This window comes from Carassius carassius, chromosome 31 (assembly GCF_963082965.1).
Source record: "Carassius carassius chromosome 31, fCarCar2.1, whole genome shotgun sequence".
Taxonomy (NCBI): Eukaryota; Metazoa; Chordata; class Actinopteri; order Cypriniformes; family Cyprinidae; genus Carassius; species Carassius carassius.
In genome coordinates, this window is record NC_081785.1 from 10,976,855 (window position 1) to 11,001,453 (window position 24,599).

At 36.1% G+C, this 24,599-nt stretch overlaps 1 protein-coding gene across 3 annotated transcripts in view; it reads left to right on the forward strand.

Annotated features, from left to right (window-relative positions):
- The window catches only part of LOC132111537 (disks large-associated protein 2-like), a 139,975-nt gene that overhangs the window by 52,848 nt on the left and 62,528 nt on the right, over positions 1-24,599 (forward strand). For all 3 annotated transcript variants that reach the window (XM_059518918.1, XM_059518919.1, XM_059518920.1), the window contains one exon: positions 20,311-20,343. In XM_059518918.1, the coding sequence (XP_059374901.1) occupies positions 20,311-20,343 (33 nt within the window). The remainder of the gene's footprint in view (positions 1-20,310; positions 20,344-24,599) is intronic.

The window sequence follows — 24,599 nt, forward strand, 5'->3', positions numbered from 1 at the left end:
GTTAAAGGCTTTAAATCATCTTATCAAACCACATCAAGGGATTATGGCTGTTTCCCATAGAAACGGACACTTCATATTTAATATCAAACTGACTTCACCCTCCTCTTACATCACTTTCCCCTATTTTGATGCTGAGCGATTTGGTCTGCAGAAAGTCAAGACTTTCTAACAGAGTCATAGTCGAATTAGGTTACCAGAAAAGCTTTTGATTCTCGGGCCAGAGTAAACGATGAAGAAACCCTTTTTAATGAATCCAGCTGATGCCGAATTGATTGCCATTGTAAGGAACAGATGCTAGCCTTGTATGCAGCTACATGGCTGTTAGCACTAATCATATCAGAGCAAATACTGCTAATCTCTCCACAGCCTCTTGGATATGTCTGAGCACACACAGATGCTGCCTGTTCTACCAGAACCACTGCAGGGCCCAGGCTAATGGACGCTTTTACACTTGACAGGTTTGTAGCTAATATCATAGCACGGGGTAGATCTGAAAGTTTTCCGGCATTATATTTGGAGAGAGCATGATTCATCTGTAAAATTTTAAAGGATTCATATAAAATGTCATTTTATGGCAAAAACTGTGCAATAATTCTTCTTCTTCTTCAAAAAAAATAAAAGAGGTTTAAGAAGTTTGTTGTGGCAGTGTGAAGCAGCCAGTACATGTCATTGAACTGTACTTCCATACCTCACAGCTTCGTTTGTTACCAAATGTGAAATCTCAGCCTCAGACGTCATGCCTACAGACTGTTGGTTTAATGTCTGATGCATATGCCACACAAAATAGAAATTATCTAGGAGTTTCGAAGTCCTTATCTGGTTGAATTCTACAGGATTTCCGGGAGACGTGTGTGTCGCATTGTTTAACATTCTGTCTGGAAATTATGTTGTGATGCCAAACCCCCTCATGGAAGAAGACAGCTGACGATGAGCACTAGAATCAACTAATTGCTGGAAGTATGTGAAACATGTAAAGTTTTCGGCATAGACTCTTTAAAATACAACCAAGAGTTTTACACACCTGTCTGTTTAATGTGGGGACATTTCCAAGCTCCTAAATATGATGCGGCACAAAACAAAATATGATTGGTTGGTTTACATTTACCTGTCAATCATATGGCTTTTTGGGGCAGTCCTTGGCCATTCAAAGCAGCCTTGGTTCACAGACCTTCTGCCGTCAGTCTGAAAGTCTGGATATGCTAACCTAGGTTTAAGCAGTATTTATAAATACTGGTTATATGTTTCATATACCGGCCATTTCTATGCAGCCTGATTTAATATGCAAGTATTTCTTCATGCACCTGGGTGTATTAGAAAGCATATTGGTATTTGATCTTTACTTGCTTACACATGTGTGTTTATGTAGGTGGTGGATTAAGGTCAACTAGGGGAATGTATGGGTCACTGCACTTGAGTAGCTTTGTATCCACAGGGCTCACTGATATCAGCCTGTTGAACATCTGTACAGACAGCAGGAGTCACCCATATCAAAGAGCTGTGGATGCGCTGGGTTTGAACGGCTCTCATCAGTGCTATACACTACTCTACAGTATCATGTGGGCTCGATTTACTAAAGTATTCAAAGGGTGTTTGTCTAAACCAAGAGGTCTATAATATCAGGTGAAAGATATTCGTTAGCATTCCCATGAATCTGAATGGCACTTGCACAGCTTGGACAGGCCTCCCAGAAGTACGCAATATGAATTCTGCCCTATAGCCACTATAGTAGCAAGTGTGTGAGCAGAAGATAAATTTTACACATGTGCAATTCACTTGCAAAAATGCAATTTAATTTATATGAATTCAAATGATTTGCAGTTCATGGAAGAACACTACATTTCCCAGAATGCATTACTTGTGTAACTTTTTTGATTTATCGTTCAGTAAATTCATCTTGTCATTCCAATTCAACTTCCTGTGGGGTGTGGCCAAAAGAGTCCAACAGTGCCCGCCCACTTTTTCAGCGGCCTTGATTTAAAGAACTACAATCCAATGAAGCATGAAATAATTTAATTATAAAATTACAGATAAACATTTTAAATTAAACATGCTGATTTGAAAATAGAAATAACATTTTATGTTTAATGCAAAATGTGCAGTCTAGGAAGACTAACTATTATGTTATTTGCAGTGCTTAATAGGAATAGACAGGTGCTTAAAACCACAGTCACACTAGACTTTGAGCATGTGAAATTTCTTCAGACACTGTAATGGTCATGATTTGACGTCACGCTCTGCATCATCTTTTTAAAAACTTACATTCCACGCATAAAAAATAATGATGAATCCAAAATGTATAAACACACTATTTACTCCACTTTCCTACAGCACTGTAGTTTTAAATGTATGTTCTTTTAATTAAACTGTTAGGTCATGCCTCACACGGCTTCATGTGATATGAATTCACAGGTCAGAGTTCACCAGTTCAACATAAATGAGATTTTTTTACTTCCATAAACTGACTTCCAGTCTATTTAATTCAAATTACAAATCAAGTCATGACAAACAGTCAAATATTCAAGTCTGAATTTTGCACAGTGCTGCAAACTGCACAGTGCTAACCAGCCAAACCCAGACTCTTTGGTCCAAGTAGATAACAAGAGTTTGAGATTGGCTGAACAGTCCAGAGTGTGACAGCTCTGGACTGGTGTTTCTGATTGGCTTACATTTTTGATTCCAAGCCAAACAGTTTGAGCCAAACAGCTTTAACACCCCCCCCCCCCCACTACTATACTGTATATACAGTATATTCCTTAAATGTACAATATACACTGAGCTTATCTTTCTTGCACAGTGCCAGATAAAACCACCTCCTGTCCTGGCAAACCCCTCCCTGAAGCTTCTCCAGCTGCTCCTCTGCATGCCGTGTTGTGGATCTCTTCTGAATTGTTTGATGGAGCAGTACAGTGCTGTGCAAATCCAGTTGCCGCTGGCTGTTAGCTGAACTTCACTTTAATGTTTCTTGTAATGGTAGCCTAACACAGGTTCAGTTTAACCTCTGGCTCAGGTCCAGCTCCCTCAGGCATGAAGATCTTTGGCACAAACAGTGATCCGAGAAGATGAAGAGATCTTTTATTTAACATGCAGGATTCAGGTCAGCTTTGTGAGGCTTCTTTTGAGAGATTAGCATTTAGTGTTTGTGTGTTATCATTTTAAATTAGCATATGCAATGGGAGATGCTAACACACTCAGGAACACCTAATCTCTGAATATCACCATGGCAACTACATCAGAAACGGTCATTTCAAAGCTTTTTTGTGTTGGTCTGTTCTGTTTGCATCTTAACCCATTCATGTGAAAGGTAAGCACTTACACAAACATGCTTTCAGGTTACACATCTCATTCTTCGCCTGAGGTATTGAGACACAGTTCCCCTCTCCTACAAATGACTTAAGGACTTCCATGAGCTTCACGCATTGGTCGGAGATGCAAACTGTGTTGGCGTTGGTTGCTAGGTTACTAAGGACTGAGAGAGATGGATGTTCTACCCTTGTTTAACATAGAGTCTGTTATTAGGTGAGAGAGCACTTTAAAGCTCTTTATTGACGCCCTGCTGAATCCCAATAAAACCTGAAAGTCCTCGTCCAGATGAATGCTGAACCTAGGCAGAGGACCGACATCGTGGCTCACAAGGCTGATAAATTGAGATTTGTGAGGAGAACACACACATCCCCCATCTTCTGCCTCTGGCCTCTTTTCTGGAAACTTTGCTTGTGATGTTTGCTTGTTTAAAAGCTGCAGAAAGGCTCAGAGGAGTGTGCAATTAGTGATGGTTGAGAGTTCTCAAAAAAATAAAATAAAAAAACTCCCCTGAGTACAAACACAAACCTGCAAGAGCTATGAACAAATCCACATTCATTTATATGCAGTTAACTGTGAATAACTTTCTATTAAATAGAATGACATTCTATTAAAGGGATAGTAGTTCAATTTAGTCATTATTTACCCATCATCATCTTTCTTTCTTCTGTGCAGCACAAAAGAAGATATTTTGAAGAATATTTTTGTCCATACAATGAAAGTCAGTGTTGTCCAAAGCTATGCTGAACCCCTTTGATTTTCATTTTATGAAAAAAATTTTTTATTGTGTTCCACACAACAGTATTACAGGTTTGAATTGACATGATGGTGAATAAATAATGACAACATTTTGGTGTTAACTTTGGTGTGAAAAAAGTTAATCCCATTTTTTATGTACTTACTGTATTAATTTTTATGTCAAATGTTCTCTAGGTGAATTTACGTGTACAAGTTTTATCTACTGTATACTCTGATAAAAGTGTACAGTTAATGTGTTTTATTTCAAATCTTTTCACACCTTATGATGCTGTAGCTTTAAGTGGCCCAGACTGAAACTATCATTATTCACTGATTATTTTCTCTGTTTACAAAACAGTTGCAAAAAATATTAGCATAAAATAATAAAAGCATACTGGTTTGGAATGAGATTAGGGTGAGAAAATATTGAGAGAATATTATGGGTAACTCCAAATTTTAAATCTGATAATTATAATACATGCCACTGTTATTATGATGGTGCTGATACATGTACTGTAGGAGTTGTTGCTTGGCAACTGAACATCACTAAACAATGTTTGATTCACATTTTTTTCAGTGGGGTTTATTTCATTTCCAATCAATAAATAGTGCGGGAAAATTCAGATCAGTTCAGATGTTGGGCTTTAAGACACATCCATTCTCTCAGACAGCAAATAATAGTAATCATTGATGACTCATCTTTCTTTGGATGTGATCAATTTCTTTCCTACCAGCAATTACAGTTAAACACTGAAATTAGGTCAGTCTAAAGTGACGCTGTGGCTTGGGGTGGATGCAGCCTTCACATCTGGTGCCCGTTGCTCTTTCTTTCTGACACAGTCAGGGGTAGCAGGTGCATTAGCTGAGGGTCTGGTGAGTGTGCTCTGCCAATTGCTCATTATTAAGAGTATCTGAGTGAGTGGACGGTGTTCAGAGAGAACAGTATGTGTATGTATGTGAGCAGATGGAGGATCAAAACTATTGATGGTTGTTTGAACTCCTGCTGTTGATGCTGCCTTACCAGAGGTGCTGCATATTTAATGGAGGTAATTGACATTTTTGGGACGTTTCTCAACATTCTTCTTTAGGGCATGTTAAATATGTAATGGATTATTTTATTTTAGTTGTAGAATTGCTTCAATCATCCCATAAAACAAATACAAAATAGTAATAGTCCTGTCTGTCTAGCAGCAATTCCCAGCAATATTTCAAAATTAAAAAAAAATGTATATTATTTGAAAGAAATTAATACTTTTATTCAGCAAAGACCCAATAAATTGTTCAAAAGCAACATTAAAGGCATTCATAAGTTTGCCGATCTTTCCTTTTTAAATAAATGCTCTTCTCTTGAACTGTCTATTCATCAAACAACCTAGTTTCCACAAAAATATTAAGCAGCACAATTACTTTTGACATTGTCAATAATTGGAAATGTTTCTTGAGCAGAAAATCAGCATATTAGAATGATTTCTGAAGGATCATGTGACTCTGAAGACTAGAGCAATTATGTTGAAAATTCAGCATTGCCATCAAAGATAATAAATTACATTTATTAATATATTAGAAAACAGTAATTAATTTTTTTTCACAATATTGCCTTTTTTATCATATAAATGCCATCTTGGTGAGCATAAGAAACTTTTTTTTTCAAAAAACCTTAAACAATGACTGCAAAACTTTTGAATGGTATGTATTATTTTATCTGCAATAAGTAACTTTTTCTATGGACTATATCATTTTTAGCTGCAAGTTACATTTTCCTCTATTTTAACCTTTTTGTATGTCAGATCAGTTCTTGTTCTTCTGATCACTGTTTTAATTTTTTAGCTTAGAATTCCTGAGCCATTTATTTAGGGTTTAAATGCCTTTTTTACTGCACTAAGTACTTTATCATATTGAAGACGTGAAAGTAGCATTGGTAAATTGCCATGGATAATAGCTGAATACAGTATTAGCGGTCATAATGTACTGGAAGGGCTTGTTTTCACAAAATAATTCATATTCACATAGTCATGAGGTCTTATATCACCCTAAATGGATTTACGTTATTTTACATTACTGACCATGTGATTGTACGCTATACAACATATACTGTGGCTACTTAGACAAAAATATGTATGGACAAGAAAGAAAAGCTTTTCATCATCATCCTTCCCATCTTTTTCTCCTTTTCTTTTGCACGTCGTTTCATTTTATATCTAGCACACCGTCACAAACACACAAGTACAGAGCAGAAAGATGTGTGTCTTTATTCATCTGGAGTGTTCCTGTAACTCTCAGGTTTTGAGGAAGAACAGCATCCTCCTTCCTGTCAGTTTTCTCATGGCTCTCTCTCATAATCACCAGAAACTTATTAAATAAATTACAGACATTAAGCCGACACACACACACATGCCTGCAGCTGTCTGAGTGTGTGTGTGTGTGTGACTGAACCAGAACGCTAGCTCAAAACATTGAGGGGGAATGTGAGACTGATTGCAGGTTAGAGACAGATTGTACCTGTGGGGGACAGTTAGCCATATTTCACTGTGGACAAGCATCTGCTCTCTCTCCCTCTTTCTCCCTCTCTCTTTATAAAACCATACTAGGGAATCATATAAACGCCAGTCTTAGATAACTGTCTGGCTGAGATTACAGAAGTCTCTGTATCCATGGCAGCAGTTGATTTGCCAGGCTACAGTCTTGCTGTACACTTAGTTAGTAATGTGTCACCTGTACAGCATGTCTGATGCAACACCAGCAGCTTGAGGTGGTGCTGCACAGATGGCATTCCTCATTGTCATTTCCTGTTAGGCTTTTCACTCACCATTTTGACACATTGTGAGTTAAGCCCAGCCAGTTACATGTCACTAGTTACATGTCAATATAGAGTGCGGATATTTTTAGGAATCAGAACCAAGATGCTTTGTAGCAGCTATGTACAGTTCCAGTTATCCAGAGCTCATGTTACTTTACTTTGTTTAATGGTGTTTTTGCACTTCACCTGTAGGAGTAAATAAAAGCAGCACATTTTTATTTCCTGTTACAAAACTTTCTTAAAAGGGATAGTTCACTTGAAAAATTATTTACCCTGATGTTGATCCACTGGGAGCTACTAACTCTTTCCCCGCCAGCATATATTTATTTTATGAAAAAAAAACTGAGCCTCTGCTTTTTTTAAAACAAACAAAGAAACAAGAATAAATTATAGCTTCATGCATTATTTAGATTTTTTTTTATCAATACTTGATGGTCATGTAATTTTACTTATGCATCTGCTTACATACATGTTTATGATTGCTCGCCTGTGTTTTGATCTGGACATCCTGCGCTCTTTCGGAAGATGTGTAAAGGCAACCCCAGTCACCCCCCATTTTTGGCATGGAGACAGAAATGACATACCCAAAATAAAAAAGTTTCTGCTCATGATTCTTTCTGACTAGATACATAATCAACATTTGTTCACAAAGCAGACACTTCAAAGTTTACTGTTCAGGAATCAGAATCACTCAGACTGTTATGATAATAGAGATATATAAGCTCAAACATAAAAGCAAAAATAAAAATATTAAAAACATATTTTTTGAATGTATTTTAAAAACTGTTGATGTAGGATATGAGTTTAAAAACACAGTGTAGCTATAGCCAAAAGTCTTACAAAACTTCATTAAAAATTTCATAATCGAATCTGTAAAACTGTGAATTTTATGAAATATTTTCTAAGGCCACGTCATGTGTGTTTTTAGAGAAGGCTAATCAGATTGATTTATGGCACTCGTCATCTCTGTAAGATCTCACATGTAAACACTCCTGTGTGTTTTGTATGTGTGTTGGCTTTGAAAACTCCTGGTTCTATTGTTCTCACCAAACGAGTCTTTCACACCTCCGCCAGGCAGGGGCGTCGGACTGGGGGTAAAACCAGTACTGATTACCAGGGCCCCAAAGGAAGAGAGGGCCCTTAAAAAGTCTGAAAATATTTTTTCAAGGGGAGGGGGGCCCATTAGGACTGCCTATGCATAGGGCCCGGGATCTTGTGCAGCGCTCCTGCCGCCAGGTATGACACATTATCTGCATTATTCTTTTATCATTATTCTATTGTTTTTATTCCACCTTTATTAGCCTTTATTGTGGTTTTTCAGGCTTTACAAAGACACAAAGCTGCAATCTCGCTTTAATCTCAGTATGCATTTAGCCCTTATTTACCAAAAGTCTTACTATAAAAATACAACAAAACATTTTCTTACGACCTTACGTGAATTATTGTGACAGAAATGCATTATGAAGAAGAAATGCACCTGCTATTAGTAGCATTAGAGCTAACGTTAGCATCAAGCTACATCAGACAATTTATAAAATTATTAGTACACTTTTACTCAAAACTCACTTTAAACCCCGATCGAGTGTTTATAACAACTTCCTTTAGCGATCAGGGGTGGAATTTGGTCGTTTACTGTTGTAAAAATATGCTATTTATAGCCTTTTTCATCGCTGCACAAGTAAGCATTTCAGATGTACATTTTCGATTTTTTTTATAAAAACGCCCCAGATCTCAAGAAAATCTCATAAAAAAGTTTAACTATCGTAATCGCGGGTTTATTATTCGGATATTCCGTGTGTACAGAGGTGTTTCAGTGTTGTTATGGTAAGATATGAACCAGGAAGTTTACAGGAAGCATGTGACACGATGTGGCGGTGTCCGGTTATGACATTCTAAGATTGACATGGCGAAGGACCAATCGGAGTCTGACTGACACACACGAGCACACAGCTCTGCACACACACACACACACACACACACACACACACACACACACACACACACACAGATCGCTGGGAGAGGCTGTTTATCATCAGATCGCGTAAATCAATGGAAAATTAATAGAAATGACAATTCTGTCTAAAGAAATATGAAGTAAACATCAGTAAATATATCCATATATCTCCGCGGACATGCATCTTTGGTCTATAAATCCTTATTGACGCTGTTCAGTGAGTCTATGTGAACACAAATAAACCGCTGCTGACGTGAATGAATATGAATGAGTGGTGAATTTCTATTCAAAATGTGGCATAATACGGATTTGCACTCCTGACATAAATGACTAAATAACTGTTACTGCAACAATGCTTTATCAAAATATTGGTCAAATATCGAAGCTAGAGTCTTTAAACTTTCAATTGATGCACAGTTTGTCCAGATCAAGTAAGAGAGTGATGTTTAACGTGCTGTGAAAGTGAAACAATAATAAACTGGGGCCGTCGGCGATGTTTGCAAGTAAAGGGGATAACAGTGAAAACATGGAAAGCCTGGAAAATTCCATTAATGGAGGGAAAATGATGTCTCCCAAATGACAAAAAATTCTGTCAATGGTGGGTAAAGAGTTAACTTCAGAATTGCTGTGAGCCACTGAGTTAAACTGGTTTGGTGAATCAGGTCAAATGATTCACAGAAAATACATTTAATTTGATCACAAATTTGACATTTGTTCATTTAAAAAAAAATTAAGTTTCATAGTTTCAAGTTTCAAAAAGATCAGATAATACATTTCTCAGTCATTCTTTCAATCTTGGTTTGGAACAACACAAGAGTAAACAATGAGAGAATATTCTCCATCATTTCCAGTTGAAAGGACAGCTGACCCAAAAATGACAATTGTTTCATCATTTATTCAACCTCATGTTGTTCTACAGTGAGATGTTAACTAACCCTTTCAGAGTCACAGAGTTGAACTTGAGAACCGGACAAGTTTGGTGAATCAGATCAAGCGATTCCTTGAAAAGATTTGAATAAATAATTTGTTCACAATTATTTTTTTTTCTTCTTTTTAAAAAAATAAAATAAAGTCTTATTATTGTCTTTGAACTAAAATATTGGCTACTACATTTCTCAGTTATACAGGTTTGGAATATACAATATAAATATTCAAATATTCTTAAGAACTGTATAAACAATAGACTACAGTAGTCAACACTTGAATTGGATCAAAAAAGTTAATCAAAGTTGTCCTAAGACAAGAACATATTTTTGTTTTATGAAACTTTGATGAAAGGTTTTGATCCACTTCAAATGTTGACTACTGTGTTCTTCATCATTCCCAATTAAATAGATCATTAAATTCTGTAATCATTTACTCAGCCTTATCTTGTTCCAGATTTTTTTCCCCTTCTCCATACATTGAATTTCATTGTGGTTGTCTTTAATTGTATGGACCAAAACATTTGAAACAATTTTTTTTTTCTTCTTCTCAAAAGACAATCATATATATTAATATAGAAAATCATATAAAACTTGCCATTTATTATAATGGGTTTTAATATATTTGAAAACATGAATTTACTCATTAATTCTCCTTCATGTCCTTACAGTAGCACCACTGATCCACTGACTGATACAAGGTTATAAGAGTCAAATCACAAGCCGGTTCAGAAACTGCCAATAACCTCGAAACAAGAAATGCCTTTTCCAGATGTTCATACAGTGTTATGAACTATGCCACTTTGTCATTGCCATCAGCACTGAATGTTCACAGTTCAGAGGAAAGCACTGCAATGACCCTTCATGTCAACCCAAACTCTCCTCCTCCTCATCTGTCATCTCTCGTGTACTGTCTTTGAGGTCTGCACAGACCTAGTCCTGCACTTGACGCCTCAGTGAGCCTATTCATGAAGACAGAGAGAGGGGGAGCAAGGAAGTAAAGAAGAAAGGGTGAAATGGACACAGTGAGAGAGAAAAGAGAGAAAGGGAAGGCCACAGGAAGAGAGGAGAGGAGGAGTGCACTGAGAGAACATCATTAAGGGCTGTAGAAATGAGAGGCCGCAGAACTAACGCTTCATGAAAGATTCTCTTATAATACATGAGGCTGTTCGTCCGTGAAGAATTTCATCAGTCCTCCAACCTCCCAGCATTCCTCAAGACTACAGCTGTACTTCATCCAGTTACTCACACACAATTTGACTGCAAGGTCAACCAATAAATAAATGAGATTACAATTACAGCTGATACAGTTAACTAATTTATAAAAGTGGTGATTACAGCATTTCATTTTGGATTAATACGATAGTTAAAATGTCCATTGGATGCACACTTCAGATCCTAAAAGAAGCAATAGATCATCCAGATATGAATACTGTGAATTTGGATAAACTACTCTTTTGACATACTATTTTTTTCCTACTACATTGTAGGGAAGTATACAGTATTCTGAGGATCTGGATGAAGCTGCTATAACAGTTTAAAGAGAAGTTTTCAAGGAAAGTTAAGACTGCACTTTTTATATGTTCAGCCATGTTTTGCATGAGGTCACATCAAATCAACTGAACCAGACTACTTATAAAAGGCACTACGTTTTTTTTTTTTATTTTTTAGAAAAAAATATAAATATTTTGTATTATTATAATACTTTTTATTTTTACAAATAAATAATTTTCCCATAGTTTATATAACAAAAATGGAAGTACAATGGTATTCTTTGCAGTATGTTGGAATAATTTATAAATAGCATAGTAGCTTAAATCAGTCAGCAATCAGTCCAAATAATTTATATATCAAAGTGTAATATACCGTGGTACTGTGATATGGTACCTTTTTGTAAGTGCTATGTTTAATGTTTTGCTTTTCAGGCTTTTGCATTTTTGTCTGCATCTCAGGCTTGTTACATTATCAAAGAGGTTAGTTGGAACAGAGGTCCATTACAGGATAGCTTTTGAAGACGTGAGAATGTAGAGAATCTTTAGCATCATCTTAGACAGCATTTACTTAACTAGCTGGATACCCTTCAACTGAGACTAAATGGAGATTGGGGTAAATACTGGAAGCTTTTAAACTAATTCAAATCCTGAAACATACCCAAATGCATGAGCCCTGTATGGCGGATAACAACACTTGATGACTGTTTACCTTTAGAGTACCCTAAAAAGGGCACATGCACAACAACTTTCAATGTGTTCAGGTCTCTGTGTGCTTTTCTTTATATTATATGGTTTTTCCAAGTTTATTTTAAGATGCTGGATGTTCGGTATTTTATGACAAGTCTGTTCTGTGCCTCTGAGAGCATGGAAAAAATATAAAGAACAAAAAATAATCAACAGTCTAACACCCTTCCCTCACACTTTCAAAATGCACACACACACAAACACTCACACTTCTCTATTTTAGAACTTATTTAATAGTTCTGTCTTCTGTGAGAGAGAATGAATTTGTTCTGTTCTTGTCGCACTATGTTTTAAGACAAATGGATAATGAAAAAAAAAAGAACAGTCCAGCCAAGGACTCGCGTCTGCTCTAATGTAAGAGATGAGGCTTTTACTTTGGGCTCACTCGCCCACATTTCTCAGCTCTCTGATTGGATGCGACTATATTAAGAGAGAATAAACAGAAAGAGTCCGTCATCTACAAAGAAGAACAGACCTGCTCACCATGGGCTTTCATACAGACAGCTAATGCTGGATATTTCGGTATTTTGGCCACTTTGGGCACATTTGAACTTATGGTCTAAATAAATAAATTATTTTTAATATAGTACAGCACATTCGTCAATGATCAGTTGTTTTAATATTGGTTTATAAATACATTGTTTAATAGCATTCTGTGATTTTAAGGAAATATTTAGGAATGAAATACCAGATTCCTTTGTTTTGGTAATGCTTATTTTATAGCTAGCATTTCCCATATGCTAAATATCCTTAAAGGGTTCATATGGCATTGCTAAAAAGAACATTATTTTCTGTATTTGGTGTAATGCAATGAGTTTATGCGGTTTAAGGTTCAAAAAACAAAAAATATAATTTTTACATTATTACATTTAATATTATTGTTGCTCCTCTATGCCCCTCCTTTCTGAAAAACTGTGATTTTTACAACACTCATTGTTCTGAAAAGCGAGGTGTACACTGATTAGCCAGCTATCCAGTGCGTTGTGATTGGCTGAATACTTCAAGTGTGTGACAGAAATATTACGCCCCTTACCATACTGGGATGCCCCGGTCAGAACACCATCATAATGAGACAAAAACAATCAAACCCATTATAAATGAGGCATTTGTTGCATCCAGTGGGGACAGAATTACTGATTATAATGACTTATACTGTCTTTTTACGTGTTGCGTTGCATATTGCACCAAGTAAACATAAAACATTTGTGATCTGAGAAAAGATAAATAACAAGCACTATTCTACACTGCTTAATACTCCTGTTTTAATTATCAGTGGCAAATTCTTTAATGTTATGCAAATCTTTCCAGATTGTTACGCAGAGATGTGAGGGCGTGTTAGAATGAGCCGTTTTAGGAGGGCGAGGGCGTAATCTTTTATAAAGATTATTTATTTGGGTTTGAAACTAGTCTTTACAACTTTACATATCTTCTTTATGCACCAATAGCTTTTAACACTCCAAAGAGAAAAATTTAAATCGCATCATATGACCCCCTTTATTACATAATATTTGTACATTTTTGCATATTTTACAAAATCACAACTTGATTGGTAATGACGCTCTAAAAAGATTTAATAGATTTTTTTCTTTGATATTTCTTAACACGTCAAATTTTTTAGTCCTAAGTACGGCATTTAAAAAAATACATAAATCATATGCACTCTATAAATATGCTTATTAAAAAACTATAACATTTGAAGAAAAGCAATAGTAAATGAAAAGTTTACAAAGTATTATGAAAAGAAAAATGCTGAATAATAATAAAATATTGTAAAATAATGATATATTTTTAAATCCTATTGAAATGTTTTAAAAACATTTAGTTTTAAGAAAAAATAAACATCTGAAACTAAGTTTGAGATGGCAAAGAATTTCCATTTACAGCATTTTCTCAAGGATAAAATTCTGTCATAAAAATCTGTGATAAAGTGCCATTTGAATGCACAAAAAATCATAGAGTTTAAAGTTTTGGCTTATTAGTAGATTCATGATGTTCAGCTGTTAATATGCCAACAGCAGCTTAGTAACAATGGAAGAGACTAAGTTAGCTTTGCATGGGTAAAAAATATATGCTCTGTTAAAAAAAAAATGTTTAAGGGCTAAGAACAGATATTCAGATTTTCCAGCTTTTCCCTCTTGAAGAAACTGGCAAGTCCTCAGTCTAGAGATCTAGTGGTGTAATTATATGATAGAATGTCCCTTGTTAAGTCAATTAGTATAAAGCTTTATCAAAAGTGCTCTTTTGATCTTTCAAAAGATAGTCCCATACTGAGCTGGGCCTTATTGAACACACGGCTCTTCTGCAATCGATCTGTATTGCCAGGCACTTTGAATGATTCAGTCTTGCAGACTAGCAGTTAATGACACCTCTGGGATCCTTAACATTGGGCCTTCATGCTGATCTCGAGCATTTTTGTCTCAGAGGAAATACTGAGATAAATATGAGATGCTTGTGCTCCTGGGTCTGCAGCAACAGCAGAAATGCAGATGTACTTCAAAATGAAAACTTTACAGTAAGATATAATGCACAGTCAGCTGATAATAACCACAAAATAACCCTAGACATGGCTGAATGATTTGAGATTAAAGGGTTAGTTTACACGAAAATTAAAATTACCCCATCATTTACTCTCAAGCTATCCTGGGTGTATACACTGTATGACTTTCTTCTTTCAGACTAATCAGAGTTATATTTAAAAATATCCTGGCTCTTCCAAGCTTTATAATGGCGGTGAATGGGTGATATTCAATAGTCCAGTAGAAGTCCAATAAACTCTGTCAAAAGTGTGTTCGACAGTTATCGGAAGCTAGCGATTGCAGTTGAATAAATTTTAAATATGCATATTTTTCTTACAAAAACTCATTGATTTGCTTCAGGAGCCCTTTATTAACCCTGCGGAGCCGTGAGGAGGGCTTTTTATGATGAATGGATGCAGTTTATTTGACTTCTGTTGGACTATTGAGTATCACCCAATTCACTGCCATTATAAAGCTTGGAAGAGCAAGGACATTTTTAAATATGACTTTGATTCTATTCGCCTGAAAGAAGAAAGTCATATACACCTACTGTAGGATAGCTTGAGGGTGAGTAAATTAATTTTCCTTTTTGGGTGAAATATCCCTTTAAAATAATTTATCATATGAGTGTGGCATGTAATGAGAGAAATTATACTACAAAAGGTTACATTATACGGCAGTAACTGTCATCAAGTGACTTTTGTACAATTGAATCCACCAATTAGTTCAAAACAGTTGATTCATTGAGGGAACAAGAATGAGTCATTGAATCATTTGATTAACCGATTTATTAAAAAGCACCGATTCGTTCATGAATTTTTTTTAATGCATATAAATACTCTTCCTGGAAGGAGGGAAACGAGATACATGACTGTGGGATATCGCGCTCTTGCGCCATTTGCTGAGGACACCTTTATTTCACACCTAAAAGGGCAATGACACATGACGATGTGGGCAAGGGCTACCTGCATGCATCACTCCCTTTGTACAGTTCAGCTCTTCAGCAAGCCAAACATTTTTTGCTGAGCCCCCATTTTGTAGAGAAAATTATTTTCAAGCCCCATTTTTGGGGGGGGGGGGGTTAACACTGTAATATTTTGATATGTAATATGTTCCTGTGGCTCAGTGGTAGAGCATTGTGTTAGCAGTGCAAAAGGTTGTGGATTCAGTTCCCAGGGAACACACATACTGAAATAAAAAATGTGTTGCACTGTAAGTTGCTATGGATAAAAGCATCTGCATAAATGTAAGCTGAATTTTCAGCATCAATACTGTACAATCAGTATAGTCTTCATTTTCACTTTATCCTTTAGAAATCATTATAATATGCTGATTTGCTGCTCAGTCACCATTTCTGATTATTTCAATGCTGAAAACAGTTGTGCTGCTTCATATTTTTGAGGAAACAATTTTTTCACGATTCTCTTTATGCTGTAGTTTGTCAGAAATAGAACGGGGGTCAGTTTACTGTCATGGATTTGTCGTGTTGCGTCATCACTGGGTTCTATTTTGCTTTTGCACTTTTGTCAAGTGGCTGGATGATATAGTGTAGTGTAGTCTTTATCACACTGCAGAGGTTTCTTTTGCAAAATAATCTGTTTACTGTACACTATCCCTCAGCCTTGCTTCACCCCTAGTTTGGGGACCACTGTTATAAACATAGCTTTTTACAATCCAATGCAAAAGATGCCATTGAAATAGCAGCTTCACATGGGGCCGAGTTGGCAAATATTACAAAAGGCTGGTCACAACCTGCATCTGCTCCATACACCTGCATACAACTCATACAAAGCATGGAATCTCCTGTCTTCCTCTGAGTCAGAGATTTGACAGAGTGGGCAGTTTGAACAAGACCACAAGGGATGCACTGACAGCACATGAGGATCACCAATGCACTTCTCTGATGCCAGTAGACCTACCAACCACAGGGCAGCATCCTAAGACTCAAGTATTCTAAAGGCTCAAACAGAGGTTTACAAATAGCCTGCAAACCTAAGCCCTAATTATACCTTGAAAGGCACACACGCTGAACCATGTGCAAGACAGAGCAGAACATATATGTTCCATAACGGTCTGCACACTGCCCGTATGATGTGTTTATCAGGAGGGTCCGCGTGCAAGGCAGGACACTTTGTGTGCAAGGGTCAAGCCACTCCACCACCAAACTTTGCTGCTGTTCTCCAAAACAGACCCATGCAGAGCCCTCCATCACATCACTTCCATCCATTGCCTTGAAGAGCCGCAGTCTACCCTGCTTGGAAAATATAATCAGAACATTCCTCGTCCGCATCCAACAAGATGAAAGTTAAAGTTCCGCTCCGACTCAGGGCAGCTAGTGGAACCTTGTCGTACACAGACTTTTCTCTGCCTCCACACAATCGTCCTAACTCTCCATGGCCATCCCCAACTACGGCAAGAGGCACAACAAGATAAGCCCCGGAAGACTGGAGCAGACCGTGTCTGGCCACTGAAGAGCTGAAGAACGGTCTTTCAGGCGTGAATAAAGGTGTTTTCACAGCAAACGTCACAATAGTGCGATATCCTATAGTCATGTATTGTACCGAGTGAACTGACTGAATAGAAACAACTGACATAGTTATGAATATGTGAATGAATCATTGAGTTGACCACTTACACCAGATTTGTTCAACAACACTGGTTCATTCAGGAGTCACTGAATCATTCTTTCAACCGATTCATTCAACAAAAACCAATACTGTGTGTTGTTAAGAGCAACTGTAAGCTGTGACACTTTTGCTGTGGCTTTGTTTGGAGCTATGTTTTAGCAGAAAACAACCTGACAAAGTACTGTGACAACATTTTGTTTAAAAAGTAAGTTTCTCAAAAATTCTTTAATATTAAAAAAAAAAATCACACTTGCACCTGCTGTTTGGTCTGAATGTTAGCAAGGCTGCCGTATATTCCTTTGCAGCCTTAGTATGTTGTTATCTTTCTTACTCTTGGGGACCAAGAGAGCTCTTACAAGCAGAATGTTTATGATAGACTGAATGCTAACAGTCTTCATAAAGTGTGATACAATCTGAAAGTACAGAAGTGCTTTGTCAGCTCCTGCAGGAGCAGTTAGACAACCACAAGAGGGATTATTTTGGAGTGCGGAAACTGAAATCAATAGTAATCTAAATAGAGTAACACACGTTTCTGTGTGTTTACACAGGCCAGGAAGCTTGTCGATATATTGTATCTGCACTGATCATCTTTTAACTGACCTCCATTAACTATAGGCTGACTCGTTTATTTCTGTACATGATTCTGCTCTTGTTAGTCAATTTGTTTCTTATAACCTTAACAAATGAGAGCCGATGTTCACAAAAATAGTATGTAGAATTGTTCTATAATGATATAATCCGGAATTAACACACCGTTGCTTCACAGAGCAGAAAAAAGCCTCTGTGTGCCTGTGAAAAAAGACCAGAAAAGAAAAGCTAGTTATCACCACTGGCACTCCCACCACTAACACTATGCCAACTAAAGCAGAGAGTGTGAGCACACAAGGCTAATCTGCAAATACTGGTGTTAATTATGGAATCCTTAGTTGTGGAATGGGTTGAAACGCTTTTTTCATTCGCAGTTTGGGCAGAGCCAGTTAGCGCTTCTTATTTTGGCAAACCACAATCGATTGCTCAGTCACATGCAGCTGATACAAGTAGTCCATGTGCATGTTGCATCCAAAATGTGTGTGCATGGGTTTCTATGGGGGCTTTTTTTTTCTAATGGGATACAAGTCAAACTGATACTTAAATATGAACTTTTGGTTTATTGGCCAGGGATGAGGTCTTGGATCGGTATCTGCATTTATCTTTTACTGTAAATATCTTTATGAATATGGATGTTGCTGTCCAGCTCACACACACACACCGTGAACACACACCTAGAGCAGTGGGCAGCCATATGCTGTGGCGCCCGGGGAGCAATTGGGAGTTCAGTGCCTTGCTCAAGGGCACCTCAGTTGTGGTATTGAAGTTAAAGGGAGTGCTGTACATTCACTCCCCCCACAAACAATTCCTGCCGGCCCGAGACTTGAACCTCTTTCAATAACGAGTCAGACTCTCTAACCATTAGGCCATGACTTCACCCCAAAAATTATTTAGTCCTAACTGAATTCCAAAACTTTGGAGGAGTAACGTAATAGTTAGGTGTTGTCACTGTCTAAAATTTTGGTTGGTTTACTTTCAGAGAGGGAGTTAAAAAATGTGTTTTCTGTTTGGAATGGTATTACATCATGTTCCCAGTTTAAGCTTCATTTATGATGTTTGGATTGGACTTTTGTATATTTGGAATCTGCCAGAAACACAAGACACTTGATGAGATGATTGATCTGTTGAATTTGTTGCCTGTTCACATCTCTCAACATGATTATGAACAAATATCAATCGTTTCTTAATTAGCAGCATGGGAATGACTTACATAGACAGCGCTATATAATGAATACTAATCAGATACTCACTGAATCATCCATTCAATACAGCAGAACGACTATTTAAATCACTGCTGTATCACTGCAATGTCTTTTATAGAAAAGCGGTTCTTATTAATGGCCATAGACAGAATTTGTACAGTGTTAGAATTTCTTTACAATGTAGTCTTGTGAAGATCCCATGTTTTACAGATGAATAGAATTGTTTTCTTGAACATGGATTCATATTTTGATAAAATAAAATTGTATATGACTGTAATGTTTTTCATAAATTGTAAATTCCATGCATTATATTCAAGTCTTGCTTTAGTTTGTGTGTTTGTTTGCATTTTGGCTGCAAATGTGTGTCTGTGTGTGCAAGCTTGTGTGTTTAATTGGACCTAAAAGTATCTGTTTGTGATTTTTGCATATTGAGGCCACAGGTTAAATAATTATGAAGTACAAAATGTTTCACCAAAATACTTTGAAATTTGATAGAAGAGAAATCAATGACAAACCAATGCAGGTGGGACTAACAAAACAGATGCTTGAGTGGAATTATTGTTATTTGCTGTATGAATAATCAGGTGTTTATTATTTAAACCATAGGCACTTTAAAAATCTTAGTAAACACACTTTTACTCTCTCGTCCACTGAAATATACTTCATATACTTCACATGCTTATTTTCTTCAAAACATCATGTTTCGTATCTCAGGCAATTCAATAACACTACTTTTTTGATTAAAAGTGATTTCACTGTTTAATAATTTAATAAATTATCAATTTAATCATTTATATGTTATGATGCATTTAAACATTTAAAAAGTTGCATGAAGATATGTGGAATTTGATAGATAATATGACCTTGATAAAGCATGGGAAAAGGTTGAGTGTTATAGTGGTGTTCGTGGCTTTTATATACCTTTTGTATTTCATTAATTAATTTATAGATTAATTTATGCATTGTTTGTACAATAATCTGGTTTATGTTTTTATTGAATCAATATAAAAATATGAAATCAGATTCTGAGTGTTCTATGTGTGTTCTGTACTGAAGGTTCACCAAATAGTTCACCCAAAAATTACAATTTACTGAAAATGTTCTCATTCTCAGGCTGTTTTTGATGAGTTTGTTTCTTCATTGGAACAGATTTAGGGAAATTTAACATTACATCCACTTGCCCACCAATGGATCCTCTGGAAATGGAGGCCATCAGAATGAGAGTCCAAACATCTGATTAAAGCATCACAATAATCCATAATAATCCAAACGACTCCAGTCCATCAAACTGCTAAATATCTCTAAACTGTTCTGATGAAAAATAATTTTTTAATTTTGGGGTGACTGTCCTCGCAATGTACTTTGTATGTAAATGTTTGCTGACAGTTCTCTCTTTCTTGTTTTTTTTTTCTTTTTCTGATTCTGTAGAGTCGCAGTGCACATTGTGTGGTGAGACCAAAGGTGAGTGTGTTCCTCATCTCCAGAACTGTATGTGGTTGTTAACACTCAACCCAGGCTGTGTTTGTGTGCTCTAATGACACAGTGGGGAGTTCAGAAAGCACATGCACTCATCTGCTTATAATGCTTAAATTCATCATGATGTCATTGTGTTGTGGTTCCTCACTGCTTGCATCATCACAGCTTGCTTCCTTCAGCAGAAACCAGGCTACGTCTCTCTTTGCTTCACCCACTGCTTTTTCTGCTCTGCTAATGTGACTGTTACATAAAACACACTGAGCAGGAGTGACGCTAATCTGCTGTCATTCTTTACATTCCTTTCCTTTTCTTTCATTTCTTTTCAAACTTTATCTCAATGTAGTGCTAATGTCTGATATCTTTCTGTGCTTCATTTTGGTCTGAGCTGAGGATCCTTATTCAGACATTGTGAATTTGAATCAGTGGTGATTTGGCAGTGTTTGGCTTTACCATGAGTAAAATTACCATCAAAACAACTAGTTTATTCACCACTTCCACAGATATTTATCTGAAGTAAATTGTCATCAAATTAATCTGAGCGCTATGATTTCTGTGTGAATGAATGGCTTGGTTTTGTCTCCTGCACATACTCAAGCGTGTGTGATGCTTGTGGTGCTTTCAGCATCTGCCGTCTCACTATATGAGGACATGAACACCTAAACTTCAACTCCAATGTGCTCTGAGAATTTACATCATGAGCATTTGACTGAAAAAAACTATTGTCATCATATAGGCTATACAGTAGGATTGAGTTGTGCTGACTGACAAGAAGAGTGAGTTTCCATGAAGATTTCATTTCGAAAACAAAATGCAAAAGCGCCTATTTGGTAATATTTTGGATTTTGAAAATCCTGTTGACTTTTGCCGTTTATCTAAAGTGGAAGTTTTTTTTAAACATTAATTTCTTATTCATTTGATTCCAGAGTGTTGATTTTTACTTTATTTAAACTTTGTGTATTTTATTTATTTTAGTTTATGTCAAGGTGTACGCCATGCCTCCGAGCTTTCTTATTGGATTTGCTAATAACATATTATGTGTGTTATTTCTTTGGTTCCACAGCTGATTTCATAGGGCCTAGACTAGATTCAATGATAAAACAGTAAAAAAAAAAAATTCTTAAACATGCAATTTGATGAGCTAATGACAAAACATACAGTAATACCACCATTTGTAGTTGCTAGAAGCTAGTGTTCCATTCTGAATTTAGCCATGTTTACATGCATACCCACATACCTTTATTAGCTGCACATTTTCAATTAATATGTACAGCCATTTACAAGATAAATCATGTGGCCTCAGCACAGTAAGTATGCACAGTCAGGAGTTTCCATTACTGCTGTGGAGAGGCAGATCTAAGGGCTGCAATTGTCGCTGCAATATATTGAGGTTTGAATATCTCAGGGAAAATACATTTTCTCTGTAGTGTGCTTTTCCTATAGTTCATTCTCGAGTTTTTACCTTTATAACTAATATTGCACGTCGGCAACTGAAAAAGACAATACTGGACTTTAATTTGAATTGAATTGGAGGGCCTGGCTGAAATATTTTCAGCATTTTTTAAAATCCTTTTGATTACCTCTTTGCATTGAAATAACCTAAATGAATGAATGGTAAGACATGAGAATAATTAGCAATATTTACATATTTTTTTACACATATTTGTACTAAATAATTCAATATATATAATATATTTTATGTGTATTATATGAAAAATTTTCATATTTTTCAGTTACAAATAATGACAAAACAAAAATAAGAAAAAAATATCCAAACATCGTAAATATATTGTGAATATTTACCTTTGGAGCCTCTTAAGAAAGACGAAAGAGAAGAGAAAAAGATGATAGTAAAAAATAATTGGATTATTCTAAAAACACGAAAGGACAGAGATACAGGATGACAGTTGCCAAGCTGGAGGCCACAACCTCTTTGAATCCAAACAGTCATCAAAACCTGCACTTCGTCCAAGTGGCAGCAGAGATGTTTTGGAGGCTGGTGGCGAGGATACGGCCTGTGTGGGTCAGAGTTAAACAGCTGGAAGAAATCTATTACTTCAGAAACACAGAAAACACACAGACATAACACTGCATCTTAGTGTACTACAGTCTGATAGGATGGCAAAGAGAACAATCTGACAATGAGAAAATTTGGCTTCAGCAAGTTTGTGACCTTTACGTTAGTCTGAATTGATCATTAAATTGGTTACTTAAAAAATACAGGATTATAACTTTGTGTACTTTGATACCTGACACACATACTGTAGTCAGCAGTAGCAGTAAAAACATACAGTATGGTCTTTTAGGTTCTGGTGATCATCATCATAGGCTGCCATATTTGATAGTTTTCGTGCATTTACAATATGTGATAACTTTTATTCTGTAAATTATGCATAAATCAAATTCAAGTGAGTTTTAAAAGTTTGGGGTTGGTTGATTCTTTTTTATGTGTTTGAAAAAAATTATCTTATGCTGATGAGCTGCAATACACTAAAACAGGAATGATGTGAAATATTAGTACAATTTATAATAGCTGTTTGCTATTTCAATAAATTTTTACATTTAATTTAGTCCTGTGATAGCAAAGCTGAACTTACAGCAGCTATTACTCCACTCTTCAGTGTCACATGATCCTTCAGAAATTTGATATCCTGATATTCTGTTATAGAAATATTTCTTATCAGTTATAAAAACACCTGTGCTGCTTATAAAATGCTTGTGAAAAACGTGATTTTTTTTTGTAATTCTTTTATGAATAGAAAGTTCTAAAGAACTGCATTAATTTGAAATAGAACACGTTTTGTGACATTATGAATGTCTGTACTGTAACTAGACAAATAATGCATCTTTCTGAATATTAATTACTTATATTTTTGTACAAACACTGATGTAGACAACAGCAGGAACATATTTTTCTTACATTTTAGGATTTAAGTATGAGGAAAGTTGTTAAATAATCACAGGTTTGCATTAAGTTCAGTGTTTGCATTTCTCATGTTTACGGAACAGAAACAGAATCAGTAAGTGGTCTTGAATTGAATATGTTAACGTGTTAACTGACATTTTAAATTTGTTTATTTGTTTCCTAATGTATTGTATGGCTTCAATACAAAAGCAGGTATTGCATTGTCAAAGTTTTGCTATCAATCCAACCCCAATGTGGGTCAAACTGTAGCCATTGTCTTTGTGGTTTTTATAATACAGTGGGTATAGATTAGAATCACCCCCCTTTAAAATAATCACATTTTGTTGCTTTCAGCCTGAAATGAAGATGGACACAATTTTTGTATTATCCAGCTTTATTTACTCAGTGCAACTTATAACATCCAAGTGAAAGATATAATACCAACATGTCAAAAAAAAAAAAAAAAAAAAACCCAAAACAGTTGGAAAAATACCCACTGTATATTGTATACCACCCAGCCTCATTTTATAGTCAAAACATTTTTTTCGGTAAGAGCACAGACTTTTCCCTATTTATTTAGTAATATCAATTGAAATTAAACAGAGCCACTGACTTTATTATTTCCACATCACACACCACAATCCAATTAGGATGGCAGACAGACTCCATTTGATCCCGCATTCCTGACCACTCTCTTGTATACAGTCTTCTTGAATTTGACCCGTTGGCACTACAGTCGCATTAGAAGTGCAGTGCTGTTAAATGTAAATGATTACATCCTGCATTGCTTCTTGATGATCCACAGAGAGCAATCAGAAAGGAAATTAAACTTGCTACATGAGAATTAAATATTTAAATGAACTTGTTACTGGTCCGCAGTTTAGTTACTTAATGTTCTCTGATGGAAATTGTTTTCCTTTGTTTACAATACCGTGATCAAACACAGTATGAGAGAGACGCATCAGCTAATGTCTGTATATGAAATGTTTATTCACTTCAGTGAGCATCATGTTTGAAATCGATTCACAAGAGTCTGACTAGATTTCATGGAGACTTATGCTTGAGTGATTTTAGAATATTAAGAGGAAAATAGAATCATTTACTGAGAAAGAGGGCTTGTGTGATGCCATGGGCATGTGTGTGTGTGTGTGTGTGTGTGTGTGTATGTGTGCGAGAGAGAGAGAGAAAGAACTCAATTAAAGTCATAGAGTCTTATTTTTTTCATCTTTTTTTATTTATGAGCTCTTGAAGTGTCTCCTCACTGCTTTTTTGTTGTGTTGGCAGAATTCTTGCCCGCTGTGTTGCTGAGTGTCTATACTTTAAACAAGGTTTTTATCCT